The sequence below is a fragment of the Hypanus sabinus genome, chromosome 23 (assembly GCF_030144855.1).
Source record: "Hypanus sabinus isolate sHypSab1 chromosome 23, sHypSab1.hap1, whole genome shotgun sequence".
NCBI lineage: Eukaryota > Metazoa > Chordata > Chondrichthyes > Myliobatiformes > Dasyatidae > Hypanus > Hypanus sabinus.
Window position 1 is genome coordinate 10,321,826 of NC_082728.1, and position 15,380 is coordinate 10,337,205.

The following is a 15,380-nucleotide window of genomic DNA, read 5'->3' on the forward strand; positions in this document are numbered from 1 at the left end:
AGCCACTTGTCATCTTGTGGCAGGAAATCCACACGGTCACTGGGAGAATGCACGAACTCCTTTCAGACAGCGGCAGAACTGAAACCCGGTCATTGTACTGTAATAGAGTTAGGCTAACTTCCATGAAACAGAGCTGCCCGACGTTCTGAGGTACGTGCTGCAGCAGACTCTCTGGGGCTGGATCCTGGCTGGTGTCGTATTCGGAGGACACCAGATTAGCAAGGCAGGTTCAGAGGGTGCCTGCCAGACAGGACATACCTTTAGCAAATCGTTGAGGTCAGAGATCTCAAGGAGCGTCAGACCCGATATCTCCTGTACCAGCTGTTTTATCTTTGGCGAGTACTCCCTGGGAGCGTTGTCGAGGGGCGGCGTTGCCAGGGCATCATCCTGCTTGCAACCACTGGTCCTCAGCGCTCGCCGGGCACAAAAAGTTTGCAGCTCTCGCCTGTCAAAAGATCGGACAGAAACAGATTGTTGACTTGGGAATATCAGAGGTCAGGGAGATCCAAGGGGTCTCTGCAGCCACTGTTTTCTACAGGAAGAGTAATTCTGAAAACAAGAATCAGTAAATGTAGGATAAACACTGGTCAGGCAGCATGTTAGGAAAGACAAAGTTTCAGGTTCCAGACACTATATCAGAATCAGGTTTAGCATCACCGGAATATGTCGTGAATTTTGTTTTGAGGCAGCAGTTCAATGCAATATAAAGTAGTCATTTGTCTGTTATCTGCATGTTGTATGATGCAGACGATTCTTTGTAACTGCATCAGTATTCTCAGCCCAGGATAATAGATCCTCAGATATGTTGATGCCCAGGAACTTGAAACTGCTCACCCTTTCCACTGGACTGGTGTGTGTTCCCTCAAATTACTCTTCCTGAAGTTCACAATCAATTCCTTGGTTCTGCTGACATTAAATGCAAGGTCGTTGTTGCAACACCACTCAACCAGCTGATCTCTCTTGCTCCTGTACGCCTCCTCGTCACCATCCAAAATTCTGCCAACAATAGATGTGGCATAGGGAAATGTATAGATGGCATTTGAGCTGTTCCCAACCACAGAGTCATGGCTGTAGAGGGAATGGAGCAATGGGCTAAGCATGCATCCGTGATGTGCGCCAATGCTGATTGTCAGTGAGGAGATTTTATTTCCTACCCACACTGATTGTAGTCCAGCAAGAAGTCAAGGAAGCAGTTTTAGAGGGTGGTACAGAGGCCCAGTTTTTGGAACTTTAATTAGGACTGAGGGTACGATTGTGTCGAATGTTGATCTGTAGTCAATAAACAGCAGCCCGATGTAGGTACTAGCATCGTCCAAGCGATCCAAGGTTGAACGGACAGCCAGTGAGATCACATCTGCTGTAGACTTATCGTGGCCATTGTGACTGAGAAGCCTCAAAGGGTCCTGGACCCGAAATACTTTCAAAGATGGTGAATGTACAATCCAACTGAAGACCTCAGGTCAAGATTACAGGACCAGAGAATGCCATGTACTTTACAGAAAAATAGCTTGCCAACCTGATTTCAGATGCAGCGTTGCAGTCTGACGACCAGCATTCTCTGCAAAGATGGAACAGCTCAGTCTTTAATGGTAGAGGAGGTGGAATACACTTCATGATTAACTAACTGTGGTGCACAGATGAGATGGCTCTGTCTCAGTCCTGCTTACTCAATCTGGGATATCTAGCAGTCAAATGTCTCCCGTTTTAACCGCCGAGGGAGTTTTCTGCCACCATCCTGGAAACGGTGTCCATTCCATCTCAGGCCAGTGTCAGGCAGGCACTGGAGGAGCTGGACACCGGGGTCAACAGGGATGAAACTGCAGAACCTAGTGTGTTCGCTATCATTGTGGGAAATTTCAACCAAACCAACTTGAATAAGTGTCTGAACAACTTCCACCTGTGGAACCAAAGGAGCCAACACACTCGACCACTGCTAGGCCGCAATCAAGAACGCTTACCATGACATCCCACGGTCACACTTTGGAAAGTCTGATCCCCTGGCTGTATTTCTACTCTCAGCTTACAGGCAGACTAGTGGTGGGGACCACGAAGGTACGGTCAAGGAAAGCAGAGGAGCGCTTTGAGCCAGAGGAATGGATTCATCTGCAAATCTGAATGAATACGACACAGTTGTCACTGACTTCATCAAGACCTGTGTGGATGAGTGTGGGCCTTTCAGAACATCTGTGCATACCCAAACCAAGAGCCATGGATGAACCAGGAGACTCATCGTTTGCTGAGGGCTCAATATGAGGCATCCCAGACCGGAGATCTAGCTCTGTGCATGAAGTCAGAAGGCTATTTGTGAGAAAACAATTCCAATTGGGGACAGAGATGGGATCAGATGCACATCAGCTCCAGCAGGGTTTGCAGGCCATTATTTCCTACAAAGGAAATCTAACATGCTCCATTCCCACTAGATCAATGGCTCTTATGCTCACTTTGAAAGGGAGAATGAAACCACATCTGTCTGAAACCTTGCACCATCCAGTGACCCTGTAAACTCTTGGCAGTTGATGTCAGGAGGGTGAAGCCTCGCAAGGCGCCAGGCACTGATGGTGTATCTGGCAGGACACTGGAAACCTGTGCCACCAGCTGATAGGATTGTTCAAGGACATCTTCAAACTCTCTCTGCTGCAGTCCGAAGTTCCCATTTGCTTCAAAGGGGTGTCAATTTTACCAATGCCCGAGAGCAGTGTGAGCTGCCTCAATGACCATCTCCCAGTGACACTAACATCTATGTGATGAAATGCTTTGAGAAATTGGTCATGGCCAGAATCAACTCCAGCAAGGACTTGGAACCGCTGCAATTTACCTGTCTCAATAGGTCTACAGTAGATGCAACCTCACTGGCTCTCACTCGGCCTTAGATCAGTGGTACCTACGTCAGGCTGCTGTGAACTGACTACCGCTCAGCATTAAACACAACCGTACCCTCAGTTCTAATCAACAAGCTCTAAAACATGGGCCACTGTACCTCCCTCTGCAAACAGACCCTTGACTCCTCATCAGGCGGCTATAGTCCGCGTGGATCAGAAATAACATCTCTTTCTCGCCGACCATCAACACTGGCACACCTCAAGAAAGCAGGCCTAGCTCACTGCTCTACTCTCTTTACACACACGACTGTGTAGCCAGGCACAGCTCAAACAGCAGCTATGAATTTGCCAATTACAAACATTTGCTGGTAGAATTTCAGATGGTAACGAGGAGGCATACAGGACTGAGTTACATTAGCTGATTGAGTGGTGTCACAACAACCTTGCACCCAACATCAGTAAGACCAAAGAATTGATAGTGAACTTCAGGAAGAGGAAGTCGAAGGAACACACACCAGTCCTCATCGAGGGATCAGCACTGGAAAGGTGGGCAGTTTCAAGTTCCTGGGTGTCAACATCTCTGGAGATCTATCCTGGGCACAATATATCGATGCAGTTACAAAGAGTGTGAATATATTTCATGAGGACTTTGTATGTCACAAATTTCAACAGATGGACCGTGGAGAGCATTCTAACTGGTTGATTCACCACCTGGTATGGAGGCCCCCACTGCACAGGATCGAAAAAGCTGCCAAAAGTTGCAAACTCAGCCATAGGCACTAGCCCCTCCCCCAGCATCGAGGACATCTTCAAACAGGCTGCATCTACCATTAAGGATCACCACCACACAGGACATGCCCTCTTCTTGTGATCATCATCAGGGAAGAGTACAGGAGCTTGAAGACACACTCAATGCTTCAGCAAGAACTTCCTCCCCTCTGCATCAGGTTTCTGAATGGACAACAAACCCATGAACACTACCTCCCTATTTTGTTCTTTTTAATACTATTTATTTTACTGCAATATAGAGTTTTCTTGTATTACATACAGCAGCCACAAAACAAATTTCACATATTTAATCTGACTCTGAGACTCTGTTAGACCTGCGTACTTCCAGTGGTTTCTTATTTTATTTCCGATTTCCAGCACCTGCAGTTTTAAAAAAAAATATCTTCCAAGAACATCATAGTGGACAGCGAGGAGGACAATCGTGGCTTGCAGAGGGATCTGCATCAGCTGGAAAAATGGTGAGGTGTTGCACCTCCGTAGGGCCAACCAGGGTAGGTCTTGTACGGTGAATGGTAGGGCACTGAGGAGTGTGGAAGAACAAAGGGATCTGGTCCATAATTCGTTGAAGGTGGCATCACAGGTGGATAAGCTTTTAGCATAATGGCCTTCATAAATCAATGTACTGAGGACAGGAAATGGGATACTGAAATTGTACAAGGTGATGGTGAGGCCTACTCTGGAGTATTGTGGGCAGTTTTGGTCACCTACCGACAGGAAAGATGTAAATAAGGTTGAAAGAGTACAGAGAAAGTTTACACGGATGTCGCTGGGTGTGGAGGACCCGAATTATAAGGAAGGACTGAATAGATTAGGGTATCATTTCTTAGAACGCAAAAGACAGCGAGGAAATTTGATAGAGGTATACAAAGTTATGAGGGGTAAATGAAACAGGCTTTTTCCACTGGGGTTGGGTGGGACTACAGCCAGAGGTCAATGGTGAAACCTCTTCAGAGGGTGGTGAGAGTGTCGAATGAGCTGCCCGCGCAAGTGGTGCATGCAAGCTCGGTTTCAGTGTTTAAGACAAGTTTGGATGGGAGGGGTATGGAGGGCTGCGGTCCAGGTTGATGGGATTAGGCAGTTTAAATGCTTTCGGCATGGACTAGATGGGCCAAAGGGCCTGTTTCAGCGCAGTACCTCTCTATGAGGGGCAATAACCGCAGCCGAGTGTCAGTATTCCGGGAGGCAACCTCTGCTGATGGAAGAGTAAACTCAGGGACGCAGAGCCCGGGAGGGAGACCACCGTGTTCCGGTGAAGCCTCCCAGCGGGGACGGATTTGAAAGAGAAGTCGGGACCGGCCCGGCCCGGCCCGGCCCGCTGTGGGTGAAGGATCTCGGATCTCTTTTCCCGGCTCTAGGACCCGCCGCTGACCACCCCCACCGCCGGACGGGCCCGTACCTGAGCACTCCCCGGACGGGTCCGGACACTCTCCCCAGCGCGGCGAACATCTCCCCGGCGACGGCGGCGGCACGTGGGCCGTGACCTCCAGCGCCTCACCTACCCGGCAGGCAGCGCGCCGCCGCTCTTCCACTCAACTTTATTGACAAGAACCCGGAAGCAAGGGGCAAAAATATCGATTTGACCGGGTGTTGATCAACCGCGCTCGGGTCTCGACCTAAAACGTCTTCTTGTGTGTGTTGCTTTGAATTTCCAGCACTTTCTGGTTGTGTTTGTGAGACCGGGAGCTCAGTCCTGTTCCCGACACCGTTACTACGGGGAGGATGAGGTTACCTGGGAACGGAGGGAAGCAGAGAGGAGGAGAAATCGGATCGGCCCTCAGTGTAGGAGGCTGAGGGGCAACCTTAGAGAGGTTTACACAATTTATGTAGTTGGAATTTAACCCTGGGGCAGGAAAGCCTAGAACTAGAGAGCGCAGTGCTTTCGGTGAGAAATGAGCCCATAAGACAGGAGCAGATTTAGACCATTAAGCCCCATCGAGGCTGCTCCACCGCATTCGATCAACTCCATTTTCCTGCCTGCTGTCCCTGACCCTGACACCCAATAAAGTGTGGTGGGTTTTCGTTACGAGCTGCGGGGGAAGTGGTCGAGGAAAGTACAAATACAGCATTTAAAACACATTTGGAATGGCACTTGGGACAGATAAGGTGTAGATATGTGCCTAATGTAGGCAAATGAGATTTATATTCGCTGTTAGCATTGACATGGTGGGCTTATAGGGCTTACCTCTGTGCTGTTTGATTCTGAAAAGTGGATGGGTGGTATTAGTAGGAGGAACTTTCATAACCCCTCAACACACACCATCATGGTCCCAGACTGTGACAGATTTACAATATTGATAAAGCTATAGCCACGGTCTGTGGTTACCACTCAGGTACAATGGCAGAATGTTCCTGGTACGAAGTTGGAAGCTGTTTCTGTTCACGGTCTGAAAAGATGGCATTTGCTGTTTCCTTTCACTTTATCACTCCTGCCTTTCTTGCAGCAACGCCCTGAACTCTCACACTCAACAATTCAGGAACAGCTTCTCCCCTCTGCCATTTGATTTCTCAATGGACATTGAACCCATAAACACTACCTACTTTATTTTTGCACGACTTATTTAACTTTACTTTGATATACAGTAACTCATGGGTTTCCCCCCTATGTTATGGATTGCATTGTTCTGCTACCGCAAAGTTTAACAAACTTGATGATGTATGCCGGTGATTCTGATTTTAAGATGACAGATATTCCCATTCAGAATCAGGGGGTAGTGGAAGGGGTGCAGGGCTGAAGAACGAGGAAATAGGCAGTTTGTTCCTTCGCCTCACCCCGCCTACTTATTCTGACTTCTGTCCCCTTTCTTTCCAGTCCTGCTGAAGAATCTCCTCCTTAAATGTTGACTGCTTATTCCTCTCCATAGATGCTGCCTGACTTGCTGAGTTCTTCCAGCATTTTGCGTGTGCTCTGTATCTGCAGGATCTCTGATGTTTATGAGATTCTGCAGAAACGTTTCTGAAGCAGATAACGATTTCATGGAAGTGAAGAAAACAATTTATTAAATATGTTTTTAAAATTAGTTAGGGAAAAAAAAGACAAGAGCTCAACAAACAGCAATATACCAAGCAAAGTAGTAATGCACAGGAGACTTTCATTTATAGTATAAAGGAACATTCATGTGAAATGTCTTAATGACTAGCAGGATAAATCTGTAGCTATTTCCCTTCAAACTACAAGAATTCAAGTTCTCCTGCACACTAACATACTGCAAATGAACAATTCTCCTGTTTTAAACATGCAAACCATTTTTCTTTTAAATGAAGCCGAGTTCTTTAAATTAGATTTTTAGCGACTTTGCTGTAAAGAACATGAATATACACCAGAGGGACAGCACAATATACAATTAGCTACATGGATTCAAGTTATCAAGTTAGCCTAATTATACAAGACCCAGTTAGAATGTAGTGACAGTTCACAGAGATCATTCGTTTCCACTGTAAAGTGCCTGTGGCTCCAGCAGGGAGAACAGTATGTGGTGGTTCAGCATTACTCTACATAGCCAATTACAATGTCCGTCTGCTATTGAGGACAAAGGATTGTGTTGCTTTTCAAGGTGATTGATTCTTTCGTTCTGTTTGGTTCTGAAGAGACAGACACACATATAAATGCAGATAAACGTAAGGATGGCCAGAAGGCATTCTGAATTAACTCGCGCTAATTGTCACGATCACTCTGTCTTTCGCTGACAACATGACCAGGATTATAGAAGCATTTGCTTTTGGCATCCCATTTGATGTGTAGAGAAGGGACAGTCGAGACGCAGGTAGTACAATCATCACAGGCTCCCAGATCACTGCGTTTTGGCGCCAGAGTATACTCGGGTGGGACACCGAACACCAATTCGAGGTGTCGTCGCCCAGTATTTTACTGCAGAGAACAGCTGACACACAGGAATCTGCCAGCAGTTCGTAGATGGGAGGATGCTGCACCTGACATTCGATGGGAACTGGCATGGCCCCAGCGGATTTGCAGCAGCTGGTGTTCAGCTGATCGCTGCAGCTCGTCAGTGGGAGGCATCATGTCGTATAGAATGAGAGGTTGAGCTTGGCTGCAGCTGAGCGCTGTCCTTGAGTTGATCATTAGTGCCAGCTATCTGCGTTGTACAAGGTTCAGCCGCCTCATTCTACAAGACACTAAGCTCCTTTACCGAGGCATAGTTACTCCTCCTCAACAAGCAGACAACAGTTATGTCTCTCATGCTCCGACCGGCAGCAGCTCTGAATGAATCACTGTGAAGCAGCCCAAGGGCAGCAAGAGCAGCCACCTTGGCAGGCCTCGTTCACAGGGTTGGGATGAGGGCAGAGGGGATGGATGGAAATAAAATGTGAGCTGAACACCCTCTGTGAAGAACAAGGTAATTGCAGAGCAGACTCGATGGGCTGAATGGCCTAATTCTGCTCCTTTTTCTTATGAAGCAGCTTAAAGTGGTCAGAAGAAAGGGCAAACATGCGTGTGTGGGGAATAGGGGGTCCAGGCCTGCCCATTCACTATTTTATTCATATTGTTCTGCTATTTTTGTTTGAAGGACCTAAACGGGACATGCTCCCATAACGTGGAATGAAATATCTGGAGGTGTCGACAGTTACCAATGGGCATCAGTAGCAGAGGCAGGACGAAAAGGAGGGGGTATTTCTCACTCTCGAGGAGGAAGCCTGGTCTGATCAAATCTGCACTCTCAACTTTGCATCCGAGGCAGACTCTCGATAACTGGCAAGCCACAGTGAACGTTTCAATTCTGAGCTGTCAAACACCAGGAAGGCTCACGGTACAGCCTGGGATGGGTCGGCAGCATCCGAGCCTCGGCACGTTTTCTGCACGGTTGAGGAAGTTAAGGGGGGGGCAGCATGTAAAAGCAACATGTGGTGTCACACGCAGACCCCAGCCTTCCTCCCCTAGCTCCCCTCACAGCTAACCGGCAGCGCGGGGCTGCAGTATGAAACGAACCTCCCTCCCCCAACCCCCTCCATCCCCTGGCGAGAGATTCAGTCGAAGGAGATGAGCTGTGCCTCGGAGCCGGAATGCTGCTGAACCTGTGGTGGCGGCGGCGGCTGTGATTGCTGCTGCTGGGCTGCTCCAGGGGGGCCCATCTGTAGTGGGGGAAAGAGGACAGCATTAGGACGTAGTGGTACGAACAACACAGGACGGTCCACAAGACCACAATTCCCTCTGACCTTCTGATTTCCAAATTTGCTCCCCTTTATTCCTTCTACCAAAATGCATCACTCTACATTCCCTGTAACACATTCTACCTGCCACTTTGCCCACTCTCTCAGTCTTCTGCAGACTCCCTGCTTCCTCAACACTACCTGCCCCTCCACCTATCTTCATATCACCCGCACACGTGGCCACAAAGCCATCAATTCTGACATCCAAATCATTGACATATAAACGAATGTTCAAAGACGGCAAAAAAGTGGATGTGGAGAGAATGTTTCATATGGTCGGGGGAGTCTAAGACAAGAGGACACAGCCTTAGAATAGAGGGAGGTCCATTTAGAACAGAGATGAGGAGGAATTTCTTTAGCCACAGGGCAGTGAATCTGTGGAATTCGTTGCCACAGGCAGCTGTGGAGGCCAAGTCATCGGATATATTTATTGCAGAAGTTGACAAGTTCGTTATTAGTCACGGCATGAAGGGATACGAGGAAAAGGCAGAAAATTGGGACCAAGGGCGAAAATGGATGAAATGGTGGAACAGACTCGATGGGCCGAATGGCCTAATTCTGCTCGTACACGAACAAGAGTAAATCTGCAGATGCTGGAAATCTGAGCAACACTCACAAAATGCCAGAGGAACTCATCAGGCCAGGTAGCATATATAGAAAAAAGTACAATGTTTTGGGCCAAGACCCTCCTTCAGAGTTTGTCCAGCATTTTGTGTGTTAATTCTGCTTGTATATCTTATAGTCTTATAACGTGAAAAGAAATAGCCCCAACACCGACTCCTGTGGAACACCACATCACTGGCAGCCAACCAGAAAAGCTGTTGGCACAGTGGGAGACTATTTGGCCATCAAGTTTGAGGAAAAACTTTTTCACCCAGAGAGTTGTGGATCTATGGAACGCTCTGCCCCAGAGCTCTTATAGATAGCGGAGTCAAGGGGTATGGGGAGAAGGCAGGAACGGCGTACTGATTGTGGATGATCAGCCATGATCACAGTGAATGGTGGTGCTGGCTCGAAGGGACAAAAGGCCTACTCCCGCACCTATTGTCTATTGTCACCTCCACACCCCAGACCTTCTACACAGTACTCAGAACTGGACTATCCGATTATCCTCACCATCAATGCTCCCTGCATAAAAATATTCTTCATCCCATAGTTTTAATATTCTGTAATGTTAATAATGAACTCTTAACCTCACAATCATACCATTAGACACGGAAGCCATTCGGCCCATTGAGTCTACTCTGCCATTTGATCATGGCTGATTTCGGCTTACGTACAAATCCCACTTAAAGACGGACTCAGGAACGGAACTTGTACGTAACCCAGGGACTGCCTGTAATTCTATAAGTAGGTTTTTAAGACATGTTTTCAAATGCTCCATGTACAAGCCTGGCATATCTCAGTTGGAAGAGTATTCCAGATTTCTGGAGTAGGAGAGGCAAAAGGCCACATCACCAGTACTTATACGCTTGGCTCTATGAACACAAAGCAAGCCAGTATTCATGGATCTAAGATTATGATTAGGGATTTGTAAGGCCAGATGATCATTTATTTTCTAAGGTACACACTTTATTTTTCATTTGCCTTCCGTTTTACTGAATCAACCTGCAAGTTAACATTTAGAGAATCCTGCCCTGGGATCCCCAAATCCTGTTGTACATCTGATTTCTGAATTCACTCTCTATTCAGAAAACAAACTATAGAACTGCACAGCATTATACAGTTACTCTGGCCACAACGTTGTGCCGACCTTTCTTCTGTCATCCATGTGACTATCTAAGAGTCTCTTATATGTCCCTAATGTATCTGCCTCTACCACCACCCCTGGCAGTGGGATCCATACACCTACAACTCTCTGTGGTAGGTACATAATATATGCAGTGTGTGTGTATATATATAAGTATACCTCTGATGAGCATGTGTACAAGGTATGAGGAGGTAGAAATAGTAAAGGATATGGTAGGGTAAGGGTTAATAGGTTAGGGTTGGGGTGAGTAAGGGCACAGAGCATGGCCACTGGTATGTGCTGCTTGAAACAAGAATTGAAATGATCATGCCAGGCACCTGTAACTGCCGTGCTCGCGAAAGAACTTTTGTAGCCTTGTGGTTAAATGTGTCCCTTTCGTAGCTGCAGAAGTTAAACTGTGATTGCTAGCTATACCGCTCGTCTCTTGCACGCAGATGCACGCTCAGCCGAGGCCATATTGAATCAACCAATGAAATTAAAGCACAACACACCAAGACCCTCTCGGCCCGAAAGGTCCACAGTGCTTCTCCCTGTAGATGCTGCCTGGCCTGCTGTGTTCCTCCAGCATTTTGTGTGTGTTGCTTGAATTTCCAGCATCTGCAGATTCCCTCGTGTTGGCAAATTAAAGCACGATGCCTTACTATGCATGTAACTTGGTGTGATCAGCTCATGCACACACCATGTACGGAATAAGCACCCTTTTCTATGAACTATCAGAATAATGTAATTTGAGGATGTAACCAGAGGAAAGCGGGGTTATGCTGTGTAGCATGACTCTCTGACCTCTCCTCGGATCAAGATACAATAAAGAAAGTTGATCGAGTGAAAAACTGTGGTCTCTTGAGTTTTTCTCTGACTGAGTTAAAGGCTGACGTTTATACTGACATATATATTATCCCCCTATATTTTCCACCAATCACCTTAAAATTATGCCCTTGCATATTAGGCATTTTGGCGTTGGGAAGAAAGTGCTAGCTGACCACAATCTGTGCCTCTTATCAAGTCTACCCCTTTACTCCTTCTGTCAAAGTGCACTCTACCCCACAGTCTAGCTCAACGGCCCTTGCAGTGAACCCTCTCCGTACCTGTAACACTATATTCTCCATTCCAGCACTGCTTATCCCTTGTACGACCCCAGTGTACTTACATTTCCACCATGTATCTGTACATGTGACCATAATAAACTAACTCCAATTTTGCTCACATTCCTCTTGTTTCTCTTGCCCAAAACCATTTTCTTCCCCAGTCAAGGCTGCCCCAGCAGGTGACAGAGAAACACCGTTCCTACCTGCTGGTACATGGGTTGCTGAGCCGGGAGGTAAGGTTGCTGTGGTGGCAGGTTGCTCATGGAGGCTTCTTGAGGTGGGAGGGCTGACATCATATTCTGCAGGAAAACAACAAGGGAATGAACAGAACTAAATACCTACACACACGCACTGCAACCACAGGCTAGGGTGATAAAGGATGAAAGGGTTTCCACACACCTATACAGAGTCAGAGGTATTTTAGTAAGACCATAAGACACCAGAATCAGGCCATTCGGCCCATCCAGTTGGCTCTTCCATTCCGTCGTGCCTGATTTATTACCCTCTCAACCCTACCTCACCAACATTTATACCTTACTAATCAGGAACCTAACAACCTCTGCTTTAAATATACCCAATGATTTGCCTCCACAGTCATCTGTGGCAATGAATTCCAGATTCGCCACCCTCTGGCTAAAAAAAACCTCCTTATCTCTCTATTCTGAAGGAATGTACTTTTATTTTGAGGCTGTGCCCTCTGGTCCTAGACTCTCCCACTATAGGAAATATCCCCTCCACATCTACTCCATCTGTGCCCTCTGGTCCTAGACTCTCCCACTATAGGAAATATCCCCTCCACATCTACTCCATCTAGACCTTGCAATATTTGATAGGTCCCCCTGTTATTCTTCCAAACTACAGTGAATATGAGCCCAGAGCCCCAAGAAACTCATTTAAAACAGACAAAACAAAAAGTGATCCTTACAGAACTTGAGTTGACATTTGGAGCTACTCAAACCTCAGGTATTCTTTTCAGCAAATACTTCCAGAAGGGGATGCATTAACATTTGCAGAGTATTAACAGTGTTCCTCCTGGTGTGTAGTTTAAAAGGTTGTTTAAAAGTAGTAGGTTAAAAGGTTGGTACAACATCATGGGCTGAAGGGCCTGTACTATACTGTAGTGTTCTAAGGCTATGAGATGGCTTTTTCGAGAAGCTTGACATTGAGCCCACTATGGGGTCAGCTAGTCTGGATTTGGTACTGTACAATGAATCGGAATTGATTAGAGAGCTTAAGGTAAAGGAACCTATAATTCACCTTGCAGTTTGAGAAGGAGAAGCTAGAGTCAGATATATCAATATTACAGTGGGGCAGAGAGAATTTCAGAAGTATGAGAGAGCAGCTGGCCAAAATTGATTAGAAGGGAACACTAGCAGGGATGTTGGCAAAACAGCAATGTCTATATTTTCTGGAAGCAATTCGAAAGGTGCAAGATAAATACATCTCAAAGAATAAGAAATATCCTAAAGGCAGGAAGATGGAACCGTGGCTGGCAAGTCAAAGACAACATAAAAGCCAAAGAAAGGGCATATAATATGGCAAATTAATGGGAAGTTAGAGGATTGAGAAGCTTATTAAAACCAATAGAAGGCAACTAAAAAAAAGTCATAATGAAGGAAAAGATGGAATATAAAGGCAAGTTAGCCAATAATATTAAAGAGAATACCAAAAGATTCTTCAGATATATTATGTGTAAAAGTGAGGCGAGAATAGATATTGAATCACTGGAAAATGATGCTGGAGACTTAGTAAAGGGGAACAAGGATATGGCTGATGAACTGAAGTAGTATTTGGCATCAGTCTTCACTGTGGAAGACACTAGCAGTATGATGGAAGTTCGAGAGGTTTGGGGGTCATAAAGTGTGTGAAGTTACCATAACTAGAGGGAAGGTTCTTGGGGAACTGAAAGATCTGAAGGTAGATAAGTCACCAGAGTTCACTCTGTACACTCCAAAGTTCTGAAAGAGGTGGCTGAAGAGATTGTAGAGGCATTAATAATAGTCTTTCAAGAATCAATAGGTTCTGGCATGGTTCCAGAAGACTGGAAAATTGCAAAAGTCACTCCACTCGAGGGGAAGGAGGCAGAAGAAAGGAATTTATAGGCCAGTTAGTCTGACCTCAGTGGTAGGGATGGTGCTGTAGTTGATGGTTTTGGGGTACTTGGAGGCATATGATAAAATAGTCAGCAAAGTTTCCTTAAGAGCAAATCTCCTCTGACAAACCTGTTGGAATTCTTTGAAGAAACAACAAACAGGTTAGACAAAGGAGAATTGGTGGATGTTGTGTACTTGGATTTTCAGGCACCCTTTGACAGGTGCCACACACGAGGCTGCTTAAGAAGTTAAGAGCCCATGATATTACAGGAAACATATTAACATGGATAGAACATTGCTGATTGGCAGGAGGCAAAAAGTGGGAATAAAGGGAGTTTTTTTCTGGTTGATTGCTGGTGACTAGTGGTGTTCCACAGGTGTCTATGTTGGGACCAATTCTTTTTATGTTATATGCCAATGATTTAGATGACAGAATTGATAGCTTGGTGGCCAAGTTTGTGGATGACACGAAGATAGGTGGTGGGGCATGTAGTGTTGAGGAAGTAGAGAGGCTGCAGAGGACTTGGAGAAATTAAGAGAATGGGCAAAGCAGCAGCAGATGGAATACAGTGTTGGGAAGTGTATGGTCATGCACTTTGCTAGAAGGAATAAAGGGGTAGGCTATTTGAGAGAAATTCAAAAATCCGAGCTGCAAAGTGAGTTGGGAGTCCTCATGCAGGATTCCCTGAAGCTTCGTTTGCAGGTTGAGTCGATGATGAGGAAAGCAAATGCAATATTAGCAATCATTTCAAGAGGACTAGAATATAAAACCAAGGATGTAATGTTGAGGCTTTATTAGCCTCTAATGAGACCTCACTTGGAGTACTTTCTTTCTTTCTTTTTCAATCTTTTTATTGAATTTCATATACAAAAAACATCGTAATATTGAATAGGTTATGAGTGCATTAGACTTAAAGTTGAATTAATAACAATATCTTATTAAAATATCAGCAAAAAAAACAGTACATTAATCAATCTAACCTATATTAATTAAACATGCAAAAGAATAAGAATAATCGTCAAAAGAAAATTTTTTTTTTAAAAAATACAAGAAAAAAGAATATATATTGAAAAAAAATTAAACCTAAACTAAACTAACATGGGCAATAATAACAGTTTATATGTATATGATAATGTCAAAAACTCCGGAACTCCATACCAGAACAAGAATTAAAAGAGAAAAAGTCTGGAAGAGACCAAATTAATTCATACGAAAATGTCGAATGAACGGTCCCCAAGTTTCTTCAAATTTAATTGATGAGTCAAAAATAGTGCTTCTAATTTTTTCTAAGCTCAGATAAGAAATAGTTTGAGAGAACCACTGAAACGTGGTAGGAGGATTTACTTCTTTCCGATTTTGTAATATAGACCTTCTGGCCATTAATGTTACAAAGGCAATCATTCGTCTAATTGAAGGGGAAAACCGGTTACCGTCCTCATTTGGTATACCAAAAATTGCAGTAATAAAATGAGGTTGTAAATCGATATTCCAAATTGAGGAAATAATAGCAAATATGTCCTTCCAATAGTTATGTAAAGTGGGACATGACCAAAACATGTGGGTCAATGAAGCCACATCTGAATGACATCTGTCACATTGAGGGTTAATATGAGAATAGAATTGAGCAAGCTTATCTTTAAATTGTATTAAAGCATGTTTAGCACATATAGAAGAATTAAC

The 15,380-nt window shown here is 45.2% G+C and overlaps 2 protein-coding genes across 8 annotated transcripts in view; both read right to left on the reverse strand.

The window, feature by feature from the left end:
• The window catches only part of mrpl12 (mitochondrial ribosomal protein L12), a 43,844-nt gene extending 38,690 nt beyond the window's left edge, over window positions 1-5,154 (reverse strand). Inside the window, exons 1-2 of the mRNA XM_059948369.1 lie at window positions 5,005-5,154; window positions 259-445 (exon numbers count right to left, since the gene is read on the reverse strand). Of these exons, the coding sequence (XP_059804352.1) occupies window positions 259-445; window positions 5,005-5,054 (237 nt within the window). The 5' untranslated portion in view covers window positions 5,055-5,154. The remainder of the gene's footprint in view (window positions 1-258; window positions 446-5,004) is intronic.
• Window positions 5,155-6,588: 1,434 nt separating this feature from the next.
• Window positions 6,589-15,380, reverse strand: part of hgs (hepatocyte growth factor-regulated tyrosine kinase substrate) — a 62,485-nt gene continuing 53,693 nt past the window's right edge. For all 7 annotated transcript variants that reach the window (XM_059948358.1, XM_059948357.1, XM_059948364.1 and 4 more), the window contains 2 exons: window positions 11,810-11,905; window positions 6,589-8,693 (listed from right to left, as the gene is read on the reverse strand). In XM_059948358.1, the coding sequence (XP_059804341.1) occupies window positions 8,589-8,693; window positions 11,810-11,905 (201 nt within the window). In that variant the 3' untranslated portion in view covers window positions 6,589-8,588. The remainder of the gene's footprint in view (window positions 8,694-11,809; window positions 11,906-15,380) is intronic.